The 17,266-nt window shown below is 35.6% G+C and overlaps 1 protein-coding gene across 1 annotated transcript in view; it reads right to left on the bottom strand.

Annotated features, from left to right (window-relative positions):
- nudcd1 (NudC domain containing 1) overlaps positions 1-17,266 on the bottom strand; it is a 106,989-nt gene that overhangs the window by 57,601 nt on the left and 32,122 nt on the right. Inside the window, exon 6 of the mRNA XM_030147011.1 lies at positions 6,926-7,133. Coding sequence (XP_030002871.1) covers positions 6,926-7,133 — 208 coding nt within the window. The remainder of the gene's footprint in view (positions 1-6,925; positions 7,134-17,266) is intronic.

Here is a 17,266-nt window from a genome sequence, read left to right as displayed (position 1 = left end):
CGACGGGCTGGTTAAAATGATTGGATGGTGTTTTTTCAGTCCTGTTCGTTCCACAGGTGACTAAAACTTTTTATTTTTGTGTTAGAGCATTTAATTAATTGGTTCCAATTGGGGTGTGAAGGGAATTTTAAGTAATATAGTAAAAAATGCTCCAGGAAAACCTCTCCTACCCTACAGACACACAAACTAACATGGAGGAGAGAATGTGACGGACTTTGACGTTTGTAAAACTCAAACTGTATTAACATACAGGGTGGGGAAGCAAAATTTACAATATTTTGAGGCAGGGATTGAAAGACAGTGTATGACCAATTAGTTTATTGAAAGTCATGAGAATTTATTTGCCACAAGAGAATTGACATAATAGAAAATGTTTTTATTCTATGTGTCCTCCTTCTTTCTTAATAACTGCCTTCACACGCTTCCTGAAACTTGTGCAAGTGTTCCTCAAATATTCGGGTGACAACTTCTCCCATTCTTCTTTAATAGTATCTTCCAGACTTTCTCCTAATAGTTTTGCTCATAGTCATTCTCTTCTTTCCATTATAAACAGTCTTTATGGACACTCCAACTATTTTTGAAATCTCCTTTGGTGTGACGAGTGCATTCAGCAAATCACACACTCTTTGACGTTTGCTTTCCTGATTACTCATATGGGCAAAAGTTTCTGAAAAGGTATGGATAATAGTGTTAGGTATGATTATGACATCAATATATGTTTGGTTTCAAAACAATTGACGTAGTGCCTGCTGAGAAAAAACAACTAAATGTTCATTGGAAATTTTGCTTCCCCACCCTGTATATCCATCTGTTCACAAAAAACAATCAAATACAAGTAAGTACCTTCTATTTGTCAAGTGTGAAAAGTGTAATAAGAAACAGTCCTTTCTTGGCCACCAAATATCTACTAATAACATTTAAAGGCAAAGTGCTTGATCGTAATATCTACTATATTGTTACCTGGATATGAACTGTTGCAATCCAAACATGATTTCCCCAAACATGCAGCCTCATTTTAGGGTCAATCTCATCAACTCTCCTCTCACTGCAGAGCATGTTAAACACCTCGGTGAGTCCAGACTAATCTCCCCTTTCCATTAACTCTTTAAAACCTGACGTGTCATTGCTGACACACCCTGCGCATATGTAGTTTGGATAGCTGTAACTCCTTCACTGTTTGTGCAATTGGAAAAATTCCAACAGTTTCTGAAACCTGAGAAACTGTGCTTTACAGTTTTTATTGAGTCATTATGGTAATTTCACTCACATCTGTACTAGAAGCTGGACATCAAGCCCTTTTAGCAGTATTATAACATGCAGTTAATTGTAAATAGGGATGTAAACAACTAATCGACTATCAATTAACTGTCAATAAGAATTTGCTCGATTCAATTATTAATTGTCGGTAAATTGCCCTTGTCCACGTCCTGTCCAAAGGCTGACGGTTTGTCCACGCTGCGACGCCGCAGCTGGGCTAGCCGGTCATCGAACCAGATCATGGTGCTGATGAGTTAGAATCGCTTTAGGGACATGGTGGAGCCAAACACAGACCGTTTGTAGGAGTGGTGCACCCCCACCTACATACACTGGGTCGGTATCGGATCGGAGCCAGAAATGCCCATTTCTTCTAAACTGTCCCTCTTTAGATCCATTTATTTTATGTAATTTCTCTGTAGAATGTATTCAGTTCTACTCCATAAATGTCATTGCCTGTACTGTACCTAATGGTACAATAAATCAATCATTAAGGCAGTGTTTTTCAACCTTGGGGTCAGGCCCCACTTGGGTTCGCCTGAAATTTCTAGTAATTGATAAAAATAAACAACCTACAACAAAAAAACATACATTAAGTTGAGAGAGACAATCACAATACATAAATTGACATAATAAAATAATCATTGTGGTCAGTTTCAGATGCTGCAGCTCTTTCATAATTCATAGTTCGAGTTCTTGTTTGTTCAGTATTAATTGTCAGCCTTGTAAATCCAAGCTGGACTGACTGTACATATCCTGACCAAGGAAAATCAAATTCTCACTTTGTGCAGTAATCTACACCTGGCTTTTCTGCCTCTGTCCATAATAATATACATTATATAGACTAAATGTCATCTAAAATTAATGTTTATTTGCAACATAGTAAAGAAAACTATTACATGATCAAAAAATAATAATTTTAGCAACAAAATGTCTGGGGTTGCCAGAAATTTGTGATGTTAAAATGGGGTCACGAGCCAAAAAAGGTTGGGAACCACTGCATTAAGGAATATTACATGCTTTTTTCATGAGGTATATAAACAATATTTAGCTTTTATTCTTCTAGACCCTTTCAAAAGAGAAATTCAGGTTCTCAGGAAAATCGGTGCTTATCAGTTAATCGTTAACTGATCGATAAGGTCAACCAACTAATGATTAATGGATTAATTGATAATTTGCATCCCTAATTTTTCTAATTTTTAAGTCCAGGTTAAAGACTCACCTGTTCACTGCTGCCTTTGACTAAAAGGCTTTTGACTTTTTAAATTTTATATTCTCTTTGAAACTCTGCACTGCAACTTTTACTTTAATGTGTGTGTTTTTATTTTTATTTTATTTTATTCTATTTTTTCTTTTGATTTTATGTGTTGTTTTCTTACTTGCTGTTTTTATTCACCTTTTACATGTTTCTTTTATAATGTTTTAAATATGTTTCTTTTTGTTTCTTTTATTTCAATGTCCTGTGTGAAGCACCTTGAATTGCCTTGTTGCTGAAATGTGCTACACAAATAAACTTGCCTTGCCTTGCCTAATTGTAAATGATTGCTAGATTTTGAAAGATCTAGAAAAAAAAAGTGCTCTGAAAAAATTGGCAAACGGACTCACTTACATTTCCTAATCTTTCAGTTTGTCAAAATAAGAAAAAAAGTCCAGGTGGACCATTTGGGTTAGGGTTTAAAGGGTTAAGGATGTGTTGCTGGTCTAAATGCTTCCTCCACTAACAAAATATTTGTACAAGTATTTGTGTGAAACGTCCCCTTCCCGGCTCGGCTCCAGGCATGTGAAGTCTCATTGTCCCGGGCGAGGAGACTCTTTCCCAGCAGGCAGATGCATACAGTTTCTTATTCATGCTCAGTCTGACTTCCAAACCCAGACATTTCAGCTCAGAGTCAAATAGACATGCACAGAGGTTTGCAACTCACAGAAAGGATTCATTTGTCACGATATAATATACAGGTACTTTTTCTCTCTAACAAATCAACAACAGTGTTACTACATCTTCTGAGCTGTGTCAAAGCATTTTTCATTTTATACTGCTATGCCTTTACGAAATGGGGATTTTGTAGACTGTTACATGAATATACAGGGTTTGTACAAATCCAAGAACTTTTCAAGCAGTTTTAAGGGTCATTTTCAAATTTTTCCAGCACAACCTTATCACTGGGGCAAAATGCATATCTATAAGAATACATATACTCATGATTTTTTTTTTTTTCACTTTTTTATCACAAGGATGCACATTACATTATGCTATAAACATCTAAAATTATGTTTCAAAATGGCAAAAAGTTCAGAAATGAAAGGAGAACACAAAGTTTTATCCAAAAAAAGGGAAGCCACTTGGCGTTCTTCAGGCACACTCGCACCAAGACAAAGATTAAGATAAAATTTACCTGAAGCCAACCTGAGAGCACCTGATAATTTTCTTTTTTTGGCATAAAGTTAAATTTTTCAAAACGTATCACCTTTCTGTAAGTAGGTTTGGCTTAACTTGTAACCTGGAAGAGTTAATATTAGAAATAAATAAATAAATCACATTACAGAGTTATAATTGCTAGTACTTCTCCTCACATTTTGCACATACACAAGTGTTTTTATACAGAGGTCCTTTTTTTTATTACACAAAGGTATTTTTTATGGATATATTGTTTAAAATATAGATTTTGTTGGGCTAATTCTGGGACCTCAGGTACTAAATTTCGTGCCATCTCATGTGTAAATGTATGCTGGTATGACAATAAAGTTCCTTGAATCCACTTTCAAGCCCTTAAACTAAAACTCAAGCACTTTTCAGACCTTGAAAACACAACCCTGTATATAAAAGGGAAAATAAGGTGGGAAAAAGGACAGAATTTCAGAATAGTCCACCTCTGTCTTCTACAGCTCTCTCATGCTGGTCCAAATCCAAATGCTAAATATAAAAACAGACCTGGCATTATTTCATGTTATCGAGTGAGAAGTAGCATCGCATCCAAGTAACATCTGACAGAATGTGATCAGTGATTGGTAATTACAGCTGTCATGTATTTAACCACCTCCCTGTCTGAAAATACCTGTGATTAGACTAAAACACAGGAATGGAGCTGGCGGTGTCTTGTATTTGCTCACATCACTAAAATAACACAATGCTGAAAGGTAAAGAGGACCCCACCCCCACCTCCCCCCACCCAGTGATGCTAAAAACTATCAAGCACTGCAACTTTAATGTGCAAGTACATCAAGTTCTACATCATGAAGATCAGTTGGAATGAAGAATTCCAGCAGCTAGGATTTAGTTTAATAAAAAAAAAGAAACAAAAAGCAAAACATTGAATAACTAATGCTTACAACACTGACAGCTATTGTGACTTTAAGGAAACAAGCAAACTTGTCTTATATTTTTAAAGTCATATGATATTACCTCCACCAAGGAGGTTATGTTTTTGCCGGCGTTGGTTTGTTTGTCTGTCTGTCTGTCTGTCTGTCTGTGTGCAAGATAAGTCAAAAAGTTAAGGACGGATTTGGATGAAAATTTCAGGAAATGTTGATACTGGCACAAGGAACAAATGATTAAATTTTGGTGGTGATCGGGGGGGGGGGGGGGGGGGGGGGGCACTGATCTGCCTTGGTGGAGGTCTGCGCTCTCCAAGTGCTTCTAGTTAGTTAGTTAGTTAGTCTGTCTGTCTGCGTTCAAAATAACTTGAAAAGTTATTGATGGATTTTCATGAAATTTTCAGGAAATGTTGATACTGGCACAAGGAACAAATGATTACATTTTGGTGGTGATCGGGGAGGGATCTTCCTTGGCGGAGGTCTGCGCTCTCTGAGTGCTTTTCTAGTATTCATATTTTAATTGTCGCCACAATATGAACATGAACATCACTAAAGATAACCACTCAGCTAACCTCAGAGTAACAGGGGTCAAAGTTAGCCAACATGATGGATAAGGAAGAGGAGACGATTTAGAAAAATGTGGCATTTGAAGATTTTGTGGTGGAAAAGACCTGCAGGGTTTGATTCAGTAAAATGTGTCCAACAGTTGTGTCAAGTTCTGTAGAGATAGTTGCGTTTTACATTTCCCCATTTTCATTGCATTTGGTATCCCGAGAACCATGCACATCAAGTCACAGTCAGTACAAAAAAGATCCAATCATTATCAAGTCAATCAATATCAATTCCTATCCTATTAAAAAAACAAACTTTTCCTACTGATAAATCTGTGTAGACGGTTGTAGCACAACACCTATTTCCAAGGTACAAGAAGAAGGAAGGGAAAAAACAGGAGTTTGCAGTTGTATTACTACCTTAATTAAATTAACACTCTGTTAAACCACTGTCACTTCATTTCTATTTTTAGTGTCCATTAGCTACACAGTACTTCACTATGTATTTATCAGAATTATCAGAAATAACATCCTAAGAGTCTGTAACCGCTTTTCAGTGCTTGCCTAACAATTTTACTCCTCTGTACAAACACAATCCAAAGTTTAACTTAATATCATTGTTTTATTAGTTGCTTTGTTTTATTAAGTCTTAAGTGAAGAAAAACATGGGTGCTTTTATGAAACTGGTCTCTAAAAACAGGACATGGGGGCTAAAAATTCAAACCAGATGTAGACTAATGTTATGAAGCAAGTTTGGAAGCGCTTAAGAGTCTATTTTAAAAATAAATACTTACTGAGATAAAAGAGAAACTATTTTTCAGATAAAACAAATTTTTTAATTATTTTACATCACATTTAATACAAAAATCTGCATGTAACAGGCAAAAGGACACGAAAATTACATGCTACTATATTTTTGAATATCTTTTTATTTTCTCACAGGTGCATTTTGGGAATTGAACTAATTATGCAAGGCAGAGTGTTTCACAAAAACGACTGCTGTTGCAAAATCATTCGCGATTTATATACATTTAAATGGGCAGGTTTTGCATGTAACGCAAGTGGACACGATGGGTTACACACAAAACCTGGAAAGAGATTGAAATTCATGAAAAACCCACATGTCTGGATAAGAAATACCACTAGGATCAACAAATTTAACACAGTGTCTTTATTTATAGCAGATAATAAGACCATTTACAGCCATGTGGGCCAGATCAATTGCACTGACACCGAGGTAGTTTTTCATGTCCCAATTTTGGTCCTATTTTTGGCCCCAATATTTAATTAAAAATTCATAAATTTTGGGATGGCTCAGAGCAAGAGTATAATTTTTTTTTTTGCATTTATCTGAGGTCATCATTAGGTACATCCTGGGGAGGTAATATGTCTAAATTTCTCTTTTATTTTTGGGTCTAAAAAGCGCCAGGTACCAAAATGAACCCAGTTTCATAGAAGCACCCATATGTAAAAAGTATTGCTGCACATCAGTTGTCACGCAGACCTGTACTGCAAATGGTTAATGTGCCACAGATTCCAAGAACAACTGTCTTTTCTGAGATTCATGGACGTGCACACAATTTACTTGGATCTATGTTTCGAAGTGAGGTTGTCAGAGAAGGAAAATGAGTACTTCACAGTGTTTGTAGGTGAAAATTGATGTTCGCAGGCGATACTTGTCAAACTGCTCACAGACCTCAATCCAAAGCAGTGTTTTAGACAAGTGAAATACTGCTGTAAGGTACTCTGTGGTAGAGCTCATCAAACAACTACTAAGAACCAACAACAATGGGCACAAAGCTGCAAACCTTTTGTCATTTTTGATGATCCAGGCGCTGGCCTCAGGGTCAACCGATGCATACAGCTGGCCTTCAAGCAAAGGAGCAAACCCTTGAACTCCAATGCTCATGGTGTCTGCTGTCAGCCTGAACTGCACCTCTTCTTTAGCGATACCTTCAGGCATGCGTACACAAACAGTGATGTCCTCTACTGTCTGCTGCCAGAAGTAAATAGGATCTGGATTCACACAGAAAGAAATGGCAGTAAAGATCATCGCAGTGCTGTGCCAGCTGTTTCAAAGCCATGCATAAAACATCTCATATGGTGCAAACACTGAAAGAAATTACTGCTGAATATTCAGTGACAGGAGAGAGGAGAGTATTGAAATAAATGAATTATCATTATGCAGTGCAGGAGTACAAAAATCAGGTTCACAGTCAGGTTATTAAACCAATTTTCCTGCATAGTCTTACATTTTAACCCTTTTAGGACTGCTATTATGACAGGCTGCCTAGGTGTCTTGATGTTTTTTGCGCAATAAACGTATCAAAAAGGTCAAGGTCAAGGTTACTTTATTTATACCCGTAGGTAGATTTGTTTTGCAGTCTAAGTGATTGCCTTGGCATTACAACAACACATACATTAAACATGCAAGACAGGCACTTGATCACGCTTACAGACAGGACAAAAAGTTCTCAGTGTTCCACCATTCATCGGTATAGCAGCATGGATAAGTAAATAAAAAAGATAAAATCAAATAAGTAAAAACAAGATGCAATAAAACACAGTAAAAACCAGAAAAGATCAAAACAATCCGGGATAAAAACCAGATAAGAACATAAAATTTAAAAATTTAAAAATCTGAAGTCACAATAATAACTAGAAGCACTCGGAGAGCGCAGACCTCCACCAAGGCTGATCAGTGGGCCCCCCCGTGGGCCCCCTCACCCCCGATCATCACCAAAATTTAAAAATTTCTTCCTTATCCCATTTCCAACAAACCCTGAAAATTTCATCCAAATCTGTCCATAACTTTTTGAGTTATGTTGCACACTAACGATCAGTGGCCCCCCCCGTGGGCCCCCCCACCCCCGATCACCACCAAAATTTAATCATTTCTTCCTTATCCCATTTCCTACAAACCCTGAAAATTTCATCCAAATCTGTCCATAACTTTTTGAGTTATGTTGCACACTAACGGACAGACAAACAAATGAACAAACAGACAAACAAACAAACAAACAAACAAACCCTGGCAAAAACATAACCTCCTTGGCGGAGGTAATAAATAGAGCAAAGAAATGGAATAAATAACTAAATAAGTTAGTAAAGTACAGACAGGAAAAAAGCTGTTTTTATAACGCTGTGTCCTGCACCTTGGGACTAAGAACCTCCGTCCAGAGGAAAGGAGTTGAAATTCACCTCGTAAAGGATGGGAGTCATTGTTAAGAACTGATGAAGCCATCCTCTGTACCTGTTTAGTGTACAGGGAGGCGGGACAAGACCGGGACTCACCAATCAGGCGACTGGACCATCTCACTATTTGATTTAGTGAGTTTCTCTCTGCAACTGAGGTCTGACCAAACCACGCCACCAGACAAAAAGATAAAACAGACTCAATAAAAGAACGATAAAACAAAATGAAAATAAAATGAGAAAATGTCTTTTGTGCACCGTTGTTTTCAGGAAGAACTTAACTTTCAATATCTGGCCATTAATTATCATTTTTTACAAATAATAAATGCTTAAAATAGTGTGTTTTCAGATTCAGATTCAGACCACTTTATTAATCCCAGAAGGGACAGTTCAGTTCACAGTTACCCTGTCTTATTGAACATCAAAAAAAATTAGGGACAAACAAGCAAATGCAAAACATTCATAGCAGCATATGACAGCCACATACACATTCACCTGTCAGTACCCACAGAACAGCAACTGGGCGATAAGTTCAACAGTGAAATGACTAAAATACTAAGAAAGAATAAAAACACAATATGCTGAAAACAGTGTCTTTTAGTATAAAAGAAAAACAGACTTGAAGTTTTTAGCATATTTATTATCAGAAACATCTGTAAATGTTCATAACAAAACTTTTTCAAACTTTTTTTTTTTTTTTTTTTTGCCTGGGTTGAAGTCTCTGAAACATTTCCAAGGTGACTATTAACACCCATAGGTAGATTTGTTCTGTAGTCTGGAGAGGAATAAAAACAGCACAGAGAAAAGACATGGACAGATACTCCCAGCAGCTCACTGATCATGGTTAAAATAGACTAGAATAAAGAAAAGTCATCAGATATCACTAAAAATGCCTATATAAAACCTGTAAAAATCATGATAAAAACATCATGATATAATGATACAATACAAGGGACAAAAAATAAATAAATAAATAAATGATAAATAAGTTAAGACCATGTTAAAATAAGCCGGGACCCAAGAATTAAAATAAAGTGAAGTGCATCAAGGCTCATTTAACCCTCCGGTATCCCGTCCAGCAAGGCCCTTACTAAGCACCAAGTGTGCCTTTTTGGCACACTTGTGGAATAATGTCAAAAAAAAATTTCATACAGTTTGTTTTTAATTCTTTTACACTTTTTTCTCTTTCATCAACTTGAGCCGTAAATAAAAATACCAAATACTCAATAAATGTCACATTTTTTAACCCTTTAAATGCCATGTTTATAATGTAAACAAACCATTTTTTTGGATGCAAAAAACACAAAAAAATTTTTCAATATACTTCGTAAAAATTGGATTACATATTATTTGATTTTTTCATCCTGGCATATGTCAGTGATTAACTCCAACATTGGTTAATTTGCATTATTATTTTTGGCGCTAGGTCAAATGTTCAAAAATTCTAGCATCTGTCACCAAGTGTGCGTAAAATGCACACCTATAAATCAAAAAATTAAATATTATATATTGATTTATTTTTCTGCTGTAATTTGATTTTATTTTGGTAAATCAAGGTCAGCCCCAATCATACATATCACATGGAAGAAGTAGTGTGTTTTAGGCACACTTAGGAGACAGATGCTAGTCTTGTAATTTTCTTTTGTTTACAAAGTGCACATTTTAGTTGGTGGCCAGAATTTTAAAGATCATGCAAAAATGATCAACTTTTGAATTCTAACCTTATTTAAATTGTGAAAAATAATATGAAGCTTTTTAACATGAAGTACAAAGTGTTGCCTAAAAGGCGCACCCGGATACCGGAGGGTTAAAAGAGAAATTTCCTTCCTACTTGTAAAAGAGTCCCACACTGCTGTCTAAAAGTGTTATATAGTGTTGTGAAAGCTCAGGATCTCAGCTTTCTGTAGCCATGGATAATGCAAACGGTTCAGGAGGTACAGTAATATGAATGCTCTAAAGTGCAAAATGCAGCACCGGCGCGATTGCTGTTGTTAAAGTGTTAAACCACAATAGGGTTGAAAATGTAAATACAGGCTTCAACTCCATTTTTGACAATATTGTGAAAATTATCATGTGTTGGTTTTGAGTGTTTACAACAGTTCAACTCAATATTTTTTTTCCACTTAAGCCAGGACACACTCCAGCAATTCAGAGCTGTTCACTAAAGTTGGCAGACTGACGAGAGAAATTCTAGTGAGCGGATGAAGATGACTCAGGTAATATGCATCTAAAACGATATTCACATAAAATCTAAACTGTCAGCTTCAAGGTTTTAAATCAAAAGGAGAAAATGGTAGACGGAGCCGGGAAACAGGTGAAAAATGCTCTGAATAACAACATCTGATGTGATTTTCTTACCTCTTTTATCTGCAATGAGGTAATCCTTTAGTATAAAAGGCTGCGTATTTAAAATAAAATACATTTCTTTTACGTCTCAAATCAGCCGAGTATTCATTTGAGAGGTTATCTGGTTGAGTCTCATTCCTTTTTAACTAAGAATGGAAATGACGTGACGCAAAACAGCATGAATCTGAAGAGGAAAAGGCCATGAGATGTACCTTAACTAAATCCCACTGACAAACAAATCACACTGTATTTTTCCAGACACCCTAATTTGCCACAAATGTTATTCAGAGCTCAGTCTGAAATATGAATTGATTTTTTTTTTTTTTTTTTGCTTTAGTTTGTCTTTCTTTTTAAATGGTAAGCAGTAGCACAAATAACCTTGCAGGAATTATAACCACATCCAACCCGTTTTGTGCTTGCTGTGTAATGAAGTATAACCATCATGGTATAAATGCAGAAGGCATTTTAAACTGCTGCAATAAAATCAGTGTGTGGAAACATATCTGCATTGTAAGCTTACTTTTCATGTGTTTACCAATACAGCTAATAAGAGTTTTCTTTTTACCTTTTTTATAAGCTAATATTACACTTTTTGTTCCATGTTTCATTGAAAATTTCCACGAAGGTCCAATATAAAAGGCAAAAAATACTCAAATAAGAGTTTTTGAGTATGTAATTGAAAACGCAATGAAGTATACAGGGGTTGGACAAAATAATGGAAACACCTTAAAAAATCAACAAAATATAATTTAATATGGTGTAGGTCCGCCTTTTGCGGCAATTACAGCCTCAATTCTCCGAGGTATTGATTCATACAACTTGTGAATTGTTTCCAAAGGAATTTTAAGCCATTCTTCAGTTAGAATACCCTCCAACTCTTTTAGAGACGATGGCGGTGGAAATCGACGTCTTACTTGAATCTCTAAAACTGACCATAAATGCTCAATAATGTTGAGGTCTGGGGACTGTGCCGGCCATACGAGATGCTCAACTTCATTAGAATGTTCCTCATGCCATTCTTTAACAATTCTAGCTGTATGGATTGGGGCATTATCATCTTGAGGTGAAGGTGTTTCCATTATTTTGTCCAACCCCTGTATATGTAATCATAATATCCAAACTATGGCTACATTCAAGGTTCAACGCTCATGCTCAAGGTTTTTTATTATCACATTTACACATAAATGGAATTTATATAAAAACTATAAATATAATACATGAATGATAAATAACTGTACATAAAACTAAAATTAGGTGGGTAGGTAGGTAGATAAAATTTAGAATATACATTGTTTTTCTAATTTCCTGAAAACTAATCGCTTTGGACATAAGAAGTTTCCGCCAAACAGCGATGATATGTATTTCTATCTCAATCCATATAAAAAATTTTATCCCGTTTGATAAATTTTGAGAACTGTGCAGCCTTACAGGGGGTGTGTGGTTGTTCAATTGTGTTTTCGTTACTGAAGTAGAACTGAATCACACAGTGGGATGCGACTACATGCTGTAAAATTATACCACATTTGACCAAACGGTTCAAGTTTTGGCATAAGACTTCCTTTATACTCATTTTTCCTGAACTGTGCCACTGCATTTCCACTGTTTTCTTGGCAGAACAAAAGTCTGTTCTCACCATTGCCCACATTGTTACCAGCCTGACTCAGCGCCTTGCCTGGCGTGTTAGCATTTTGTGATCCTCAACCAAACAAGTGTGGTAATTTATTCGGAGTCATCAGAAAGAAAAATGTTTTTTAATTATCTGTGGCAGTGCTGGGAACAGATGTAAACCATGATTGAAGCAGAAGTCAGCAGAAGCTCATTTGGAAAATGACTGAAAAGCCTAGTGACTAAGTTTTCTACACCAGCCTGCAGATTCAAGATAAAATGACTCTGACAAATATATAATCATAAACTGAACAAACAATGCTATTATCTGATGGGAAACTATTGCAGCGCCTCATGCTTGATATCGCATTGTGAGGACGGAGTCAGAGGTTGTTCTCGGATAAACATATAGAGAATAAAATCCCTTTGAAACTTCCTTTCTTCTTTTCATCTGTTTGCGATCTGAGGGCAGAGTCATACATTATTTTCTTTCAGGCTACATTTTGTTCTTTTATCTGAATTCTAGCCTCAGGTGAGGGGTTTTCTACATCCCATAATGCAGCTGCCAAGCTGCAGGACAGACTGACCCTCTCAACAAGTCGCCTTGTTCCACCAGCTGGCAAAACGGAGAACACAAAAAAAAAAAAAAATCATTATTTAATTGTAAAACATTGCTCATTACTTTCAAAACAACATATGGTTTATGCAGCTGGGGGATTTGAAATGATAAGGTTCAGATCCAGACACTGCAGAGAGGTGTTTTACAGTGAGCTTTTAGAGGCCGAATGAGAGTTAATACCAGTGTTTCTCTGGCAAAGGTTCCTACTGTCTACCAAGTACAACTGTGTAGATAATTCATTTAGCAGACAGGAGCAGTGACTAGTTTCGGCTGCTCCTGTCTAGTACTAAATGAATTATCTTCATAACAATACCACTATTGTTTTATATATTCATATACCTGCCTTTTGTACCTGCTTTTTATCTGTTTTTAATGTGTTTGGTTTCTGTTTTTATCTGCTGGATGTTAAGTGTCTTTGAGTCCCATGAAAAGCGCTGGACAAATAAAATGTATTATTATTATTATTATTATTATTATTATTATTATTATTATTATTATTATTATTATTATTATTTGTACATCTAATCTTTAATCCAAATGAGCAATTGATTAAGAAAAATAAAATAAACATGCACAAATCTTAACAAACCTATCTTAAAGATGATTCGGTTTAACCACTGTGGTGAAAGTGGTGTTTTGGGTCAATACCAAAATGTTTAAAACAGTAATTTAGCCGACAACCAGTGCTAATACAGTAGTTTCCCCATTTTTAATTAATTTTGCAATTATCAACCCAGTTTAGTCATTTTAAGCTTTTGTACTTTAACTCTTTAATAGTCCGATTACATTCATAGTGTCACCTGAAATTATAAAGATTTCCTTTTCTTTTTTGTCAGATCCAAGAAGTATCACTTCTAGATTAGGGAGGCCACAGAAATCAGGAAACGAACCCCGAGGAACATGAACAGGGATGAGGGATCCTACACCTTATCCCACACCTGGGATGCGGTCCTCTGTGGGATGTCAGGCAGCAAGGGGCATAATCGTCCCCTTGTTGCCTGGCAAACCTGGATAAAACAGCTGACAATGAAAGGTCCCAGTAACGTCAAGTGACCCCCCTGAGGAAGGTTACATGTGTAGATAAAAAAATATATTTTTTTCCATCTGTCTGACAAAAAAAAAGGAAATCTTCATTTAACTCCAACCATAATTTCAGGCTGGGTTAGTTTTCATAACCATCCAATTTGCACATACGTCTACTCATTGTGATAGGAAACTGACTTAATAATGTGTTCTGGATTGAAATACAGGGTCATGACATTTAGTTTTGGACTGATTCAATCCTGTGGCGTAGTTCATATCACTTCCACCTCATAGCTATAAAGTTGTGTTTGATTCTCAGTCAGACCAGGTCTTTTCTATGGTGATTTTTTCTGTTCTCACATCACCATGTGGGTTTCCTCTGGGTCCTCTAGCTTCCCCACCATCAAAAACAGATATACAAAGGTGCATGGTCCTGTCGGTGCATTTGAAGATCTGGAGTTGGTCCCCTGGGTGTGTTCATTGGCAGCTCAGTGGGTTTAATGTGCTAAATGTTAATGCTAATGCAAGGCACTGTATGTATTAGGATAAATAGAATACAGAGACTGAATTTCCCTGCGGTTATACTAAAATGAGTTAACCTTTAACCTTCATAATCAGGGGATGTTCTCTATAGACACTATGGAATTCACATTAAATCCACTGTAAAAAAAAAAAAAAAAAAAAAAAAAAAAAAAGTGAAAAAGGACAAGACCTTAACTATGCATCATATATCATATCAACAGTTGGCTGATTACACTGGTCAACAACAAATTTATTGTTTATGTTTTTTGAGGTGATTTAGGATAATTTTGGTGTGCTGAATCCAAAAATCACATTAATTTTGCTCAATCAGGTCAACTTTCTGAACTATGCTACATATTGGCTTTTTAATATTTTTGCTTACATTGATACATATGATACAAAATTCTTTCATATTTCTTGCAGTAAACCAGTTCTGAAGATTTTACTTTTGCCAATTTATGATTAATGTTTTTTTTTTAATATTACAAGTGAATGAAATGGCTTCGACTAGAAGATCTTGCAAAAATAAGCCTGACGTATTCTGCTACATCTGCGGTGAATACACCATTGTACCTAACAGGAATCAAGTCATAAGTTTCATAAAGTGTGCTTACCAATCTTATTTTGGTATTAATTATTATATTTTGTGAGAAGATCAAGTTTTTCAAAATCAAATTAGCAAAAAAAACCTGACCTGATTGAGAAAAACAGATGTCATTTTTGGATTTAGCGGTGCAAAATGGTCCTAATTCAGTTGAAAAAACCTAGACAACTTGCAAAAAACATTTTTTTGTAACCCAGTGTTATTAGTAATTCAGGAGACCAATTATGGATTTCTGTAACAGTTTTGCAGTAAAAATTAACATAAAAATGAAGATTTTCATGTCAAATTTTAGAGCAAAACCAAACAAAAAAAGCACTGAAATAAATCAAGTACAAATAATATTTACCATTCCTTTTACATTGGTCACTGAAATTAATTGTGATGATGAGCCAATCAATAGTGCTGATAGAGAGAATTGGCTGCCAAAGTACCTCATGTTATATGATTTTTTTTAATTGAATATCACAGAAAACGTTACAGATGAGCATGAAATTATTTAATCAGTATCAGTCATAGTATAGTATATAGTATAGATATGCTTAGACTAGGAAGATTATTACTGTTATTAATTATTTAAGGAGAAGGGGTGGGAGTTTATAAGTTATATTTCTTCTCACTCCTTTTCGAATATGTATTATATGTCTTACGTATAAGTATTTTGTTTATTTATTTTCTTCTGTTTTGACATTCGTAATTGAAATGAATACATCAATCAACCAATCAGTCAATCAAAATGCTTATTAGTACTACTCTTATTATTATTATTATTATTATTATTATTATTATTATCATCATTTTAATACAAGTCATGTAAAAAAGAAAATTGGAATTACAGGTGGTAGGTACAATAAGACAGAAGGAGACTATTAGCCAGAGCTGAGTCACCATCCATACACACTGACAACTGTTGGCCCACTTTCTCAAACCGTATAAAACACACATTTGGAGGGAAATCAGTGCCAGGAGTGTAAAATGTGAAACACACTGTGACTACTGGCAAAGGCTGAAATCAGTCCAGTTATGATGATGTACCAAACAAACAGCCCTGCTACATGTCTGGCAGAGCTGTGAAGAAAAAGACATGTTCATCATCACCTTTTGTTGTCGGCTGAATCACAAAAAAAAATAATGAAGAGTAGAATGGTGAGTAGCCACATATTTAATTTCGTCTCTCAATTTTCTACATTCTCTCTTCTGTTTGAACTCGGCTATTGAACAGATAAGGCACAAAACCTGGACAGCCAGTGTATCCATTGACATAAATGATCCATAGCTCCATCTTTTGACATGAACAGATTTAATGTTTTCTGTGTTTTTGGTGTTTATCACTTACAGACTTACAGACAACACATAGTATAGATGGGTGCATCTATGAAATTGGGTACATTTTGGTACCTGGCACTTTGCTAGCTTTTTACACCCAATAATAAAAGACAAATTTAGACATATTTCCCCAGGATGTACCTAATGATGACCTCAGATAACAGCAAAAAAAATTATACTCTTGCTCTGAGCCATCCAAAAATTAATGAATTTTTAATCAAATATTGGGGCCAAAAATAGGACCAAAATTGGGACATGAAAAGCTACTTAGGTGTCAGTGCATTTGATCTGGAAAACATGGCTGTAAATGGCCTTATATACTGCTATGAATAAAGACACTGTGTTAAATTTGCTGATCCTAGTGGTTTTTCTAATCCAGACATGTGGGTTTTTCATGAATCTCAGTCTTATTCCAGGTTTTGTATGTAACCCATCGCGTCCATTGGAGTTACATGCAGAACCTGCCCAGTTAAACGCATATAAATCATGAATGATTTTGCAACAGCAGTCATTTTTATGAAACACTGCCTTGGATAATTAGTTCAATTCCCAAAATGTACCTGTGAGAGAATAAAGAGATTTTTTTTTTTAAAAATAGTAGCGCGTAATTTTCGTGTCCTTTTGACTGTGTTACATACAGATTTTTGTATTAAATGTAATAAAAAATAATATAACAACATGTTTTATCTGACAAATAGTTTCTCTTTTATCTCAGTAAGTATTTATTTTTAAAATAGACACAAAGCGCTTCCATACTTGCTTCATAACATTAGTCTCCGTCTGGCTTGAATTTTTAGCCCCTATGTCCTGTTTTTAGGGACCAGTTTCATGGAAGCACCCAGATACACTATATACAGTATCTGTACAGTATTCCTGTTCTCCATCAGAGCATCATAAGGCTGTCTCTAACTT

Source organism: Sphaeramia orbicularis, chromosome 11 (assembly GCF_902148855.1).
Source record: "Sphaeramia orbicularis chromosome 11, fSphaOr1.1, whole genome shotgun sequence".
NCBI lineage: Eukaryota > Metazoa > Chordata > Actinopteri > Kurtiformes > Apogonidae > Sphaeramia > Sphaeramia orbicularis.
Note: the sequence above shows the minus strand (reverse complement) of the source record. Positions and strands in the feature narration are given on the sequence as shown.